At 39.0% G+C, this 13,415-nt stretch overlaps 1 protein-coding gene across 5 annotated transcripts in view; it reads right to left on the bottom strand.

Annotated features, from left to right (window-relative positions):
* Usp25 (ubiquitin specific peptidase 25) overlaps window positions 1–13,415 on the bottom strand; it is a 107,283-nt gene that overhangs the window by 20,014 nt on the left and 73,854 nt on the right. For 3 of the 5 annotated variants that reach the window (XM_052159002.1, XM_052159003.1, XM_052159001.1), the window contains 2 exons: window positions 5,849–5,988; window positions 1,717–1,830 (listed from right to left, as the gene is read on the bottom strand). In XM_052159002.1, the coding sequence (XP_052014962.1) occupies window positions 1,717–1,830; window positions 5,849–5,988 (254 nt within the window). The remainder of the gene's footprint in view (window positions 1–1,716; window positions 1,831–5,848; window positions 5,989–13,415) is intronic. The other 2 variants (XM_052159006.1, XM_052159004.1) reach the window with 1 other exon arrangement.

Genomic DNA, 13,415 nt, shown 5'->3' on the forward strand with positions numbered 1-13,415 from the left:
CTGGCTTACAGGATGCCCCTGTCTGTCTGTCTGTCTGCCTGTACAAAGTACAGAAAGCATTCTCTCCATAGTGCAGAATTGTAAGAAGGCGCCCCCTTCTGGACAAAGCAGAAAATGAATTACTTCTTCAAGAGAACCATTTCAAAAGGGCACCAACACTTAGTAAATAAATGAATAGCTTGTACATTTGCTCAAGGACTGCTGAGACTCTGAAAACTCCAGCTGGGTCCCACTCCTGTTCCCAGCCTAGGGGCCTTCATACAACTGTGCAACCAGTGTATCTGTAAGCAAACCAGGAGTCTCAAGGCACATGCGCTGTTAGGCAAGAAACTAACAGACTACATCAAAACATACAGGTCAAAGTAACAGAAACCTTCCCACCAAAGGTAGTATTGAGTGAGTAATCACAATTCTTTCACAAATGCCAAAAACGAGCTCACACTGAAAACAAGCAGTTTGGTGCTTCGTAATAAATGAGCACTTTCATTGAATTGGATCAGTTTGTATGCAAGCAGCCATGGAGCAATATGATGTAGTGTACACACACTATATACACTACTTAAGCCGTTTTCACAATGGTTCATTCTTGGATGCTTCTCTTTCAAATGTCTTAGGAATAAGTACCATGGTGCATGCCACTGCAGCTGAGAGTCTGTGGTCACTCCTTCAGATTCCCTGAAACTATTACTCAGACTTTTAGTCTGCATTATACATGGAGGTTGTGCGTGTCCACTATTCACGGCCTGCTTACACAAGTCCTCTGATCAGTTCCTCTCTCTCAAATCTGCCTTCAGTAGACATGCTTTCTCATGTCGGGACAGTGATAGTATCGTCTTTATAATACTTGTAAATTTGATGGCTAATTTTACATCGTCACAAAACTCAGGAATAAATTTTGCAGGAAAAAAATATTCACCTCTTATCCAAAGATACAAACACTAAAAAGCTGTGCTATATTTCTGACCATTGAATCACCCTAGTTTCCCTTGTCTTCTTCTGTCAATATTCAAAAACTGCTTATCTGTCCTCCCTCAAACACAGAAAAGAGCCACTTAAAGAATTTCAAGGGGAAAAAAATCATACAAAGAACTGATAATAATCTGATGGCGCAAAACATCTCAGTTTCAACTGGCCGGAAAAGAACGTTATCATGAGAGATTGAACGACTAGGTAGCCGAGCCAATCAGAAGGGAGGGAGGAAGACGGAGAGGCCCATGGAAAAGAAGGCACTGCCAGGCATTCAGGGATGCCCCCCAGGCATCATGTTTGTTGTTACAGCTTGAGTCTGGAGCAGCAAAACTATCAACTATCCATCTTGCAATCATTCTGTAGGGCTTTCTGATGGTAGGGAATGTTGGGCAAAGTATAAAGTAAATTATACAAGTAATTTAGTAGTCTGCTAGGAAAACACCAGTTATTTTTAAATGCAAAATGGGCATTATAAAACTCCGCATATCTTACTCTAATGATCAGCCTGAGAGTAAACTGATATTTAAAAAATATTTATTCTTTTCATCTATTCTCTGAACTTAACACTTTCATGTTATATGTAATATCCAGGTTCTGTTAGTAACTGGCAGGGCTTCACACCATAAGAGGCAAAGCTGTATGTTATGCTGTAACAGACATGAAGCGTGTGGGCACAGGCATGCCTGTGAGGCTGGTACCCATCCACAGAGTGAGAGCAAACCGTGCCGAGCACTGCAACCGAGGTACCTCTTCATCATACCCTCCCTCTTCTGACTCAGCCATAAATGTCCCTATTTGAGGCAGCTCCACCTCTACAGCTTGCTGGCTAGAAGGTGGTTGGCTTGTGGTATTTTCAGGTTTCTGCAGAAGAAAGTCATTGGTAAGCAGATTAGAAAGATGACAATGGACGCAATCTCTTTACAGGCAGAGGCTTATAACCTCTTTCTATACTATCTCTATTTACTACGTACGAAATTGAAGCACTTAAAAGTAAACATCCGAGGCAAGTTTATCAATCAAATTGTAAAACGAAACTGTAGCCGTTCTCTTTGTGCTCCAGACACTTCAGGGAGCCTTTCACATTTTAGACTTTAAGTATTTAAAAATAATAAAGACCGGAGTCACATTGAACGGTCGTGTTTGCAGCAGACGAACAGTTCTAGTTACTCCAGAAATCCTTTGTTGCAATTCTATGAAGATAAGATCACGACCTACTCTAATCCCAGCAGTTTGCAACGGTAAGGTTTTCACTTAGTCTTGTTTAACCAACAGGCTTAGAACTTGAACGCCCTCTATTTCTCAGTAAGCAGATGGCAAACGCACAGGGAGTATCTGGGCAGCCTGCTTCAGTCATTGCAACGTGTACCAGAACTTTCTTAATCAAAAATAGATGTCAGTTCAAATACAAAATATGAATAAGAACATTTACAAGTTTTATTCTTAATTTGAAATATACATGAATTGAAATGTTGTACACAATTTCTTCCATTCTAGAAATACATATCCAAATAGATTTTAACAATGAAAACACAAGTAATGGTCAAGAATAGTATTTCTTTTTTTTAAAGAAAGGTTTGTCTTAAAAGTGTTAATTTGTAACACATTTAGGGTGCTCTACGTATCTGAATTTTCATCATCTACAATGGAAATACCCACCCTGCTCTGCTGCAATGATCATAAACTAGTGTAAGTATCTTGTGTTTAACAGCTGTTAAACATGGGAGATAGTGCCACATCATTAATTTATACTGTAATTATTTTAAGCCAGTCTTACTATCACATCTATTTTATACAGATGAATTTGCTGTAATTAAGAATTGTTAATACTTCTAGCACTTGAGACATTGTGCGCGGTCTCCATTAACAAAAGTGAAATAAATGTAATCTAGTAAGTTACAATCCACGCTGGGACTTTAGCAATGATTTACTAGCAACCCTATTATTTTAAAGACAGAAAGGGGGACCTGGAGACATGGCTCCCTGAAGAGCACAGCCTGCTCTTGCAGAGAAACTGAGTTCCATCTCCAGCATCCACATCAGGCATCGCACACTAACTTCTAACTCCAACCCAAAGGGACCCAATGCTGGTTCCTGTTCCGTAGCCACTTGCACTCGCATGTGCACAAACCTACATGCAAAGATTCACATACATATAATTAAAAGGGAAATGGAAGAAAAACCTTTAAGACAATAGCTACAGGGACCCTGAAAAAGAACTGTTTAGGCGAGAGAGAACTTGAGTTAACAACAATAAGTGCTTTTTGCTACTGTTAAGTTTTGAAAGCAGAAATGTTGGTTCTGATAATCCTGGAAGGAAAGAGGTTCTATCAGCACAACAGAACTCAAACTCCTTCAGAATATTTTTCAGATAAACTAGTTGAAGGTGTACTAATGTAAACGCTTATTTTTAATGTTCTACTATTTCAAACAGAATGAACAAGCTAACAAAACTTAAACAAAAGCTATAAAGTTGAGAAGATGCTCAGTTAGCATAATATAAAAAAATTAAAATAGCCTGACACTCACTGGCTGTATGATTTTGTAAAAATGTTCTCATAGAAGAGATTGAGAACATGGGTCCCAGGGCTATAGAACTTATGTCTGACTAGAAATCCAGTCCAGAATAAACTGTTTCTTTCAGTAAAACGGAGTGGTTTTGGAGTTAATGAGTATGTTTTTGTTTTATTTTGCCATCTGGCATCACTTTCATGACACCAGGACACTGAAATAGCACCCTATTTAATAATTACATACAGGGACTCTATTTTAAGAAAACATGTAAAATGGGCAGGCCAAGTAGGTTGCGCCTGTCCACTGGGCAACAACTGAAGCCAGGCACAGGGCTTCTTTCTTGCTATCTGCTTTGCATACTCTCAAATATCCTAAAATGTTCAATTAGAAATTAAACCTACGCTCTAGGAAAGCAAGCTGCCTAAACATTTGAAGACTGCTGATATTTTCTGTTATTCTAAGTTTTACAGGGAGTCATTCCTACTCTACAACTGGACCTTAAGATGCTGTGTATCTGTGAGATACCTAGGGCTGAGGGGAAGAAACCCCCACACCAACATCCTCTATCAAAACAAACAAACCAGACAAAACCTTCAGCATTAACTTCAGCATCATTTCAATCTTGCAGAAAAAAAATGACGCTCAAGTAAAAAAAGTTTACTCAAGATTGCATTTGTAGTAAGAAATGAAGTCCATACCCAAAGTCACAGAAATGGTATCTGAAGGCTGAAGACTCTCACTGCAGTTTCTGATATATGCTAAGTATAACTGAGAAAAGATAACAGGAAGTGGTCACTAGCATCCTAAGCAACGGTCCTGAGACCAGAACCACAAACTGCTCAGATGGTAGCGGCTCACAACTCTTCTGCATGTCCAGATTTCACAAGCAATAATACATGTGTTATTTTAGGACACAGGAAATGTGGAAAAGAGCCTTCCCACCACAGTCTCTTCTCTCTTTTATCTGAGCTAATTTATAAGAAGGTACCTGCCCCCCAACAAATCTGAATCATGCAAATTTATGTGATGACTACATGAATTAAAATATTTATAATTAGATGAACTAAGATAAAACACAATTCTATATTACAAATTATGATTTTGGTTTTCTGAGCCCAGCTAAAAGCATGATATATCTTAGGCTTTAATGATGCAAGGCACCAATTTATGGAAGACCTCAAGCTAAAATTTTATACTGGTAAAAGAACTCTTCCCATGCCAATTGTCTGCCCTTGTTCCCTGGGCTTTCCTGTTCCTAAGGCACCCCAAGAGCAGAGTTTTCAGACTCATGAAGCAAAGTATGTACCAAGAAAAGTTTTAGAGTTAGCAGATGTTCTTAAATTTATTTATAGAATCTGAGACATTTGCAGAATTTATAGCCATAAAATATATTTAAATTAATTTTCATATTAAGAAGACTGTAGCCGGGCAGTGGTGGTGCATGACTTGAATCCCAGAACTTGGGAGGCAGAGGCAGGCAGATTTCTGAGTTCGAGGCCAGACTGATCAACAGAGTGAGTTCCAGGACAGTCAGGACTTCTCGAAAAACCAAAAACAAAGAAACAAACAAAAAGACTAATAATATTTTTTCAAACTAGAAGTAAAAGAATTTCTGCTTATTATTTAGTTCATTACAATGTAACTTGTAGAATCCCTTATTTACTGGAAATTTTGGAAAATGGGTATATTAAGGTAACAACAGGCTATTGTTGAGACCAAAATCACTTGCAAAGTACAACTTTTATCATGTACACTTATGAACCATCCTATGATCTTTAGTTCTCAAGGAAAAGAATCCTCACATCCAAGCTCCAATAAGCCTTTAACTACTAAAATGGGGGGGGGGGGTGCAGTACAAATTTCTTGGCATACTCACTGATTCAGCCCTACATCTCTGGTCAATTTGTTCTCATAAAACAAACTGTAAAGTACACTTAAAGTAAAATGATAACAGTTTCTATCCAGGACAAACACAAACTGCACATCACATTTATTTTCTATTAATATTCTCACTTATTTGTTAAATACTTCCCATGGAACCTTGACAACTGTTCCTTACTCTCTCAGTTACCCCAGTATTGGCATATCACAGACCAAGGGAAAAATACTGTTGAACTTCGTGCTTCTCTTTAAATTCCAAGTCAAATGAAAAAAATTAGTCTGTAGTCTGAGACTTTTTAGTCCTCGACAGGAAACTTAAGAGAGGATTTTATGTAAATTCATAGCTGAGGAAATGACAGCCCACACTCCCAGATCATGCTCATGGCAAAACCACAGTGTCCCCTACTCCCGGGCAGGGCGCCTCTCTATTACATTGTGGGAACGCTGTACACAGCTATGTTCCGAGAGCCAGAAGAAAAGTTCTTACCGACTGCAAAACCGTCTCTGGCCCTTTATCTTCCTGATCATGTGACGCCTTGGCAATCACTCGCAGAGTTTCTTCTTTCCAATGCTTTGACAAGTCACTTCTTGATGGCTGCTCTAGATAGTCTGGTCCTCCTGCTTGTGCTTCAGGAGAAAAGAATCAATTGTGTATCTAACATAAACCACAAGGTACTATACGAAGGCGAGGAGCTTATTTCTAATTCTGAAGTTATACAGTAACCGAGTTAAGTTCTGTGCTGTAAAAATGCAATCTTCAATGTACTGCATGATCCAGGAACTTACCAACAAAAAGCATCCAAAAAAGAAAAAGCAACAGCAGGAGTATTTAACTACTAAAGAACATACACACAGTATGTTTTATATCAGGAAACTTTTCTACATTAAAAGTACCAGCCTCATTTTGAAAACTCATCCAGCTTTTGCCCAAAAGGCGAACTGTCTTGCCACTGCAGTTTTGGTATGGGGTTTCACAGTGAGTACAGGTGGTTGCTTGGTTGGTTGGTTGTTTATCCATCTAAGAAATCCTAACCCTGACTCAATCCTACCTCCTTCATTTTGATCCTGCCCCTTGTAAGCTCTCTGAATAGAAATAATACCAAGTTGGCACATCGAAGCCAGTATGAATTTTTGACTTCAAATATCATTCAGGAAAAGAATTCAAAAGTACACTTCCAACTCTCCCTATCTTTTGAACTCCACAGAACAGTTCCAACACTACTCTGGATAGCCACACAAAGCTGACCGTTACTGGGCTTCAGCCTTTTCCTATGTCATCCTGTGTCCTCTGCTCAAAAAGGCCCACACACGACCACTTCTGCATACAATAAAGGAGAAGCTTGCCCTAGCTTTGCATACTCTTCCTGTATGTTCTAGTACTTTCTGGAAACTTGCTCATTCACTTAAGTCTCAGTTCTAGAGCATAGTTCCCAGCCCCACTATTATTTACATGGTGGCTTTAATAAGTCTGTGGTGGGGGTGCGTATCTTGTGAACCCTTGATGATTACAGGGGAAAATCCCAATTCTGCAGTCACGCAGATGTGCCTTTTAAAGCCTACTTTACCTCAATTATAGCTTAATGATCACTTAATTTGAAGCTCCTCTCCCCTGCCACCTGTGAATATCTCATAAGCAAGCATGCCATCTCCCTTCTGCATTGCTAATTCTCCAAGTCCCAGCACAAAGAGGAATATAATTTAATACAACAAAGGAATTAGCAAGTCTGTTAAAGACTGAGTATGAGAAATGACAAGGTAAAGTCTCCAAACTGCTACTGAAACAGTGAGTCATTGACTGCCTCCCCCAGGAGACAAAACAGAGCTACAGGCAGCCCCCACTTAACATTTCACGTTCGTCATTAGAATGCTTCCCATTCAAAATGTAGTACTGTAATTACAATACACAGGAATGGACATTCACTTCACTAACACATTTTAATTAAATTCATGCGTGTCAGGTACAAGACTAGGTACTAGGTCCCCTAGCAAAATAAGCAGTACTGTCATCTCTTAAAATAAATTGTGGACAAAGTCACTAATTAAAAATTGAAGGATTTGTAAAAATTGTAACAAAGGGTAGTGTGAATGAGATCCTCTCTCCCTCCCTCCCTCCCTTCCTCCCTCTGTGTCTTTGTCTCTGTCTCTGTCTCTGTTTTTTCCTTCACACACACACACACACACACACACACACACACACACACTGCCCTTTCTTTCTTCTCTCTCCCTCTCCTCGATCTCAAAGAAAACACAGCTGGATCACGCATAGCACAGCAAACAGCAAAGGTACTAACAGAAGAAGGTGGTGGGGCAACGTGTTAACAGTCTTGAACCTTGAACGCTATAAATGCTTTCAGTTGAACAGGAGGTTGAAAAGGTTCTAACACACTAGCAGCATGGCAAGTCTGTCAGAAAAAAAAATTAGGTCTATGCAGGGCATGACTGGTATGCAAAATAACGTCTCTCAGTTCTAACTCTAGCATGTATACACAATTATACTGTTACATTTGGAATAATGGATTAAAGAAAGTGGAACTGATGTCAAGTTACTTCAACAATACTTCGTGAGATGATTACATTCTCAGCAACAGGCAGCAACAAAGGCACACAGAAGCGATGAGATACAAAGAATATTTTGTAAGCCGTATTAGGAATCAGATCTTGAACACAAAGGTAATTGCAAGTTTTGTCAGAGGTTATTGTGAAGATAGAGGTAATTTTTACTATAAGGAAAACTAGAGGTGAAGACTGCTTAAAGTATGTGTATTAAGGAAAGAGCGAAGTTAAAAGAAGTTAATTCCCTACATGTCCAACTATTCCCTGCGTGGCACTGATGTTCAATTTCCCTACTGAGGAGAGGGTGTGGACTGTGGAGCCTACGACAGAGGCAGCTCTTTCTGATTGCCTTCCTGCAGGAACCATAGCTTTATGGAAGCTTAGGGAAGTGTTTTCTTGTGTTGGGCACAGTTTCTTTTCACCATATGGCAAGAATAATGGCTGATAGAATAATGAGCTTAACACAATATGATCAAAGAAAATAATCTGGTCAGACATTGCTCTATCAGTCAGAGACTTAGGAATAGTAAGCGGCCTAAGAGTGAGAATAAGTTTTGGACTAAAACAGTCAAACCCACTATAGTTCAGGAAGGCCAAGATGTTTCTCTACATAGAAATGTGATTCTAAAAAGCTTTATGGATAATATTAAATGATTTTGACTAAGCATCACCCAGAACTACTTTCTCTAGCTAGAAAAAAAAAACCAAAGATGAATATTTATATATTCCAATTATTTTAATTTCTCACAAATTGAGATGAATCTACAGTCAATTATTACAATATATTAAATATAGTGATGTTCATAGCCTTCTATGAATGAACTATGGGCTCGATATACATGCTTGGGATGATGTTGACTATTAATGATTTTTTGAAAGACACTGGCAGCTGATGTGTGTCTTGAAAGACTTGTAGGCAGGATTGTTTTGGAAATAAGGGGCATCCGGGCAGAAGAAGTAGTTTATAGAAACCATTTGAAGGATAAATAAAAGACTAATAAAAAGTCCCGACATAAATCACATTAATAAGCAAGTCAAAATTAAGTACAACCTAGGAAGGGTAGTAAAAAACATTGCAGTGAAAATAGATATTTGTGATCCTGAAAGGATTCATAAAGTTTGTAATATTTAAAAGATCTTAAAAATCCAAAGTCATAAATCTCACTAGCAATGTCACTGTTGTGGGCAATCCCCCTCCATGGGAGAGTTATACAGAATAGGGTGACAGGAAAAGAACTCGCTAGTCCCTTGTAATCCTATAATAGAAACTGGAGAGTCAGTCAATACACAAAGTACTCAGAGACAGACAGACAGACAGACAGACAGACAGACACACACACACACACACACACACACACACACACACACAGAGAGAGAGAGAGAGAGAGAGAGAGAGAGAGAGAGATATGTGTTTTTAATACCCAAATATGAGCACTATTAAGATTTTTCCCTCTTTGGCGTTTTCTACTTCAAGACATAACCAATCTGATAATTTTGTTTTAATAAAAAGAAAAAGAGTGGTTTTATACACATTTTTAACTCAGATAAGAAACATTTTCAGTGACGCTTCTTTTACTTAGTTGTTGAGGATGAAAGGTTCAAGCAGTCCACATGTTGCCGGACACATGGGCTGTTTCGGTATCGGGTCACGCCATCAGGAGGATGAGAACTTGCCGTTACCACACAGTGTGTGCCAGAGTGCTGAGCCTCACCATGGAGCCACACACACCTCACACTCCCGCAGGTGCTTATAAATAGAAAGAATCTAATGGGCAAAAATAACGCATCCTTCAGGAGCCAATTTGGAGGACCTGGAGTGAGTGCTTTTGCGTTCTTCATTCCTGGAAGTCTTCCTTGATATCTACCATTGTTTAGTTGTTAGGTTTCCCGACAGCTCATGTGTTGGAGATGCGTTCACAAGATGATGACGGTACTTTTGGGGGGATGCAGTAAGTGGTCCTCTAACAGCAAGCGGGTCCCTGGGACACACCTCTAAAGGCATACTGCGAGGAGTGCTTTTCTTCTTCTTCTCTTGCTGATCAGCAGAAAACCAGTAGCTATGTATTTCCTGTGTACCCCGCACCAGGATGCTCTAGCAAGCCACAGGCACACAAGGAAGGAAGCCGGGAAATCAGATCTTTTCTCCCTCAAGATGCTTCATCTTAGATAATTTGTTTCATTAAAGATCCCATTACAAATGGTTGTGAGTCACCATGTGGTTGCTGGGAATTAAACTCAGGACCTCTGGAAGAACAGTCAGTGCTCGTAACTGCTGAGCCATCTCTCTAGCTCCTTGGCATACGTTAAAGCTTACTTCGCTAAGGTTATAATTTAACATTTGGCAGCCCGAGGTATTCTTTCTGCCCATTCTCTACAGGATGGAGCTCAATTCTCACGCAACTATGAAAAGTACTAATTGGACACAGCAGATTATGAAAAACAAGAAGACATGGTGTTGGGAGAAGGAGGAGTTGAGGAATGGGCTGGATATGATCTATATACATTACATTCGTGTCAAATAATTATAGAAATTTTTAAAACCTGTTAAAAGCCTTCACTAAGGATGAACACTATTTCCATGAGGAAAAATACAGTTTTGAAAGGATTCAAAGGCCACCTGCTATATAGTGCTTATTAAACTAATGATGCAGATATAAAATGGATCCCACCCAGAGCCTGCTATATGGGAACAGGGAAATGCTGGGGACCAAGCCTTATTCTACTTCTGGTATTCTGAACCTTTGAACCTGTGAGCCTGAGTTTATGGAAATGACCCAGAGAGGGGTTTTGCCTCTAACATTTGCCTATGTTTATGAACCTCTGGGATACATTTCCACCATAGTTTTGTATCATTTTCTACCTATAATTTTGTTTCTTTTCTGCTTTGTTTTGAATAGGAGTATATTACCCATGTTTTAAGGAATCAAATACTTTTCTGGATAAGGATTAAAACAAATGAAATACTAATTAAGGAATTACCCTTGTAAGGAATGGTGACATGCTTTTTGGGATGAGGATTAAAATAAGTAAATATTAATTCAGGGACTATTCTTCTCTGTTTTAGAATACTGGGTCAGATGACAACAGCATGTAGCTATGATGCTGAAGAGGAGCTCCCCAGAGTTACCCGTGGATGCTTAAGAGTAAATACTTTTTTGGTAAGAAATATTCAGGAAGAGAAGCTCATTGACTAGAGGCTATGGGTTATCTGGATACCTCATTAACATGGAGCTCCAGGTGTTCTGTGGTGTGACCCAGTGCCATGGTACTCAGTGGGAGTGTCAGGGCTATGTGTTCCACAGCAGAGAGGGGAAGGCAGCGAATGGCATTCCTGCCCTTCTCAATTCAGAGACTGCCAGGATTGGAGCACATGCAACCCTACCATTTATGTCTGTCTAGTAACATGGACAATTCAGAGTTACCTGTGGATGCTTAAGAGGTATACCTCGGAGTTACCTGCAGATTTTTAAAATGCATACTCTAGATCCTTTCTGTAATTCCTTTGAGATTTAAGGAACTTTTAGCCAGGGAGTATTTGGCTTCGCTTATCTTTGCAGTGGCAAAATTATGGGGGGAACCGGAAATGCACCAAGTAAGACTTTCCTTTCCGGTTGCTTATCAGTCATTTTCCCCTCTGTGGGCGATGAATAGAAGTGGAAAAATAACACCACTCGATTTAGGAAACAACAAACAGTAACTTGATTAATGCTGTTATATCTAATATCACTAAGTAGATATAGGTTTTAATTGGCTGGTTTTGAGTCTTGAGTCTTTATTGAAAAAAGTTCAAGGGGAAGGGAAAATCACCCTGTTAGATTATCTGGACAGTTCTTCTGGCATTATTCCTCCTAGTCATGCATGACCCTAGGGCACACCGAAGAGACTGACACACCAGGTCTCTTTAAGATTCTACAAATGACAGAGGATTAAACAAATTACTTACACTGAAAACTATAAAGAGAAAAAGAGGTTGGCAAAAGTGTTACATGTTCTGTACTAATGATGAACTAAACAGTCGCCATGAACTATTAGCCTTGTTTAATTATGATATGTGAACTCCTCTGCAGCAGAGGATAAACTTATGCCGTATTAAAATAATGTCACCATAGATTTGCCTGTAATCCCAGCCCTGAGGAGATGAGGTAAAATGATTGCCGTGAGTTCCAGATCAGCCTGGACTAGGGTCGTCTCAAAAAAGGGAAACATCAATGTGTGTGTGTGTGTGTGTGTGTGTGTGAGAAAACTTTTTAGTCTCAATCTTCACATTTATAGATGCAGCACATTCTGCTTCTACTTAAACAAAATGCACACTTTTTAAAGATGATACAAGACTTGTTATTACACTATAGCTGCTTTTAAACCCCAGCACAATTATGCAAAGATATATATGTGAACTAAAGATTTATATTCTTTATATATTTGTTATTTTGGCTTTCCTCAAAAAAATCTGTCTCAAGTTTATTTTACACATTAAAAAGAAACATATTTAAGAATTCATACAGAATTTTTAAAACTTCAAAACACACAAAAGTTCTTAGTAGGAAAGAAAGATCACAAAGAGAGGGCATGGATCACAGAGACATGACCTTTGCCGTGGAGGAAAATGAGATGACAGTGTATAAGGTAAGGTGGGCTGGAAGATTAGTAGAAAATGTGTATCAGTTCGACATGGGAATAAAATGCTAGCCTTAAATTTAGAGCCTAATTTTAAAAAGACAAGATACAGAGGCAGAGAATGTCTGAAATTTACATTTTGGTATCACAAAATGTAGTTTAATCAAGGAAACCATTGGAGGTCAATAAATGGTAAGTCACTGTGCCTGCACACTTAGATTCTACCACTTGGGTCAATTATGCAGCCCTTGCCTCCTAAAAGTAAGAAAAAAAATCACATGTAAATGGAGTATGCAAATATCACCCTAAGAAGTGATTAGAGTGGTTTATATGAAAGACCAAGGAGGAAATTAAGTGAATAGAACTGTCAAAAACAAGCAAACAAACAAACAAACAAACAAGTAAACAAACCTGATTAGAGCCAGGAAACCCCTTGGTACTTCTGAGGCTATAATGTAGTAAATCCACCTTGCTCACTGATGTGCTGCCCTGCAGCACACTGACCACTAACAGCACTGCATGGTCAGACAGAGCATATGACACCAAAATGCTGGACCTTTTGTTTACATATTAATTTATCTTGGTCTTTTAGAGCCTCTAAATTATATGCTTTTACAGTATCAATACATTAACTATTCAATCTATTTCAAAAGAAGTCTGTCTAGACCTGTGCACGCCAGCATCAGCCACACAGCTGTTACATATTTCCCACCAAATAAGTAATTCTGTTTAATGTTCAAAAAGAAAAAGCTAAAGCCCACACAGGTAATGTTATGTTGAAATACCTCTGTGAAAGATGAAAAGAAGAAAGCAACCCTCCCCATATGAATCCTTTAAAGCTAAGAATAGAACATGTGGATCCTGGGCAAGGGGCAGGAGTTAGGGAT

Source organism: Apodemus sylvaticus, chromosome 15 (assembly GCF_947179515.1).
Source record: "Apodemus sylvaticus chromosome 15, mApoSyl1.1, whole genome shotgun sequence".
In the NCBI taxonomy this organism is placed as follows: domain Eukaryota; kingdom Metazoa; phylum Chordata; class Mammalia; order Rodentia; family Muridae; genus Apodemus; species Apodemus sylvaticus.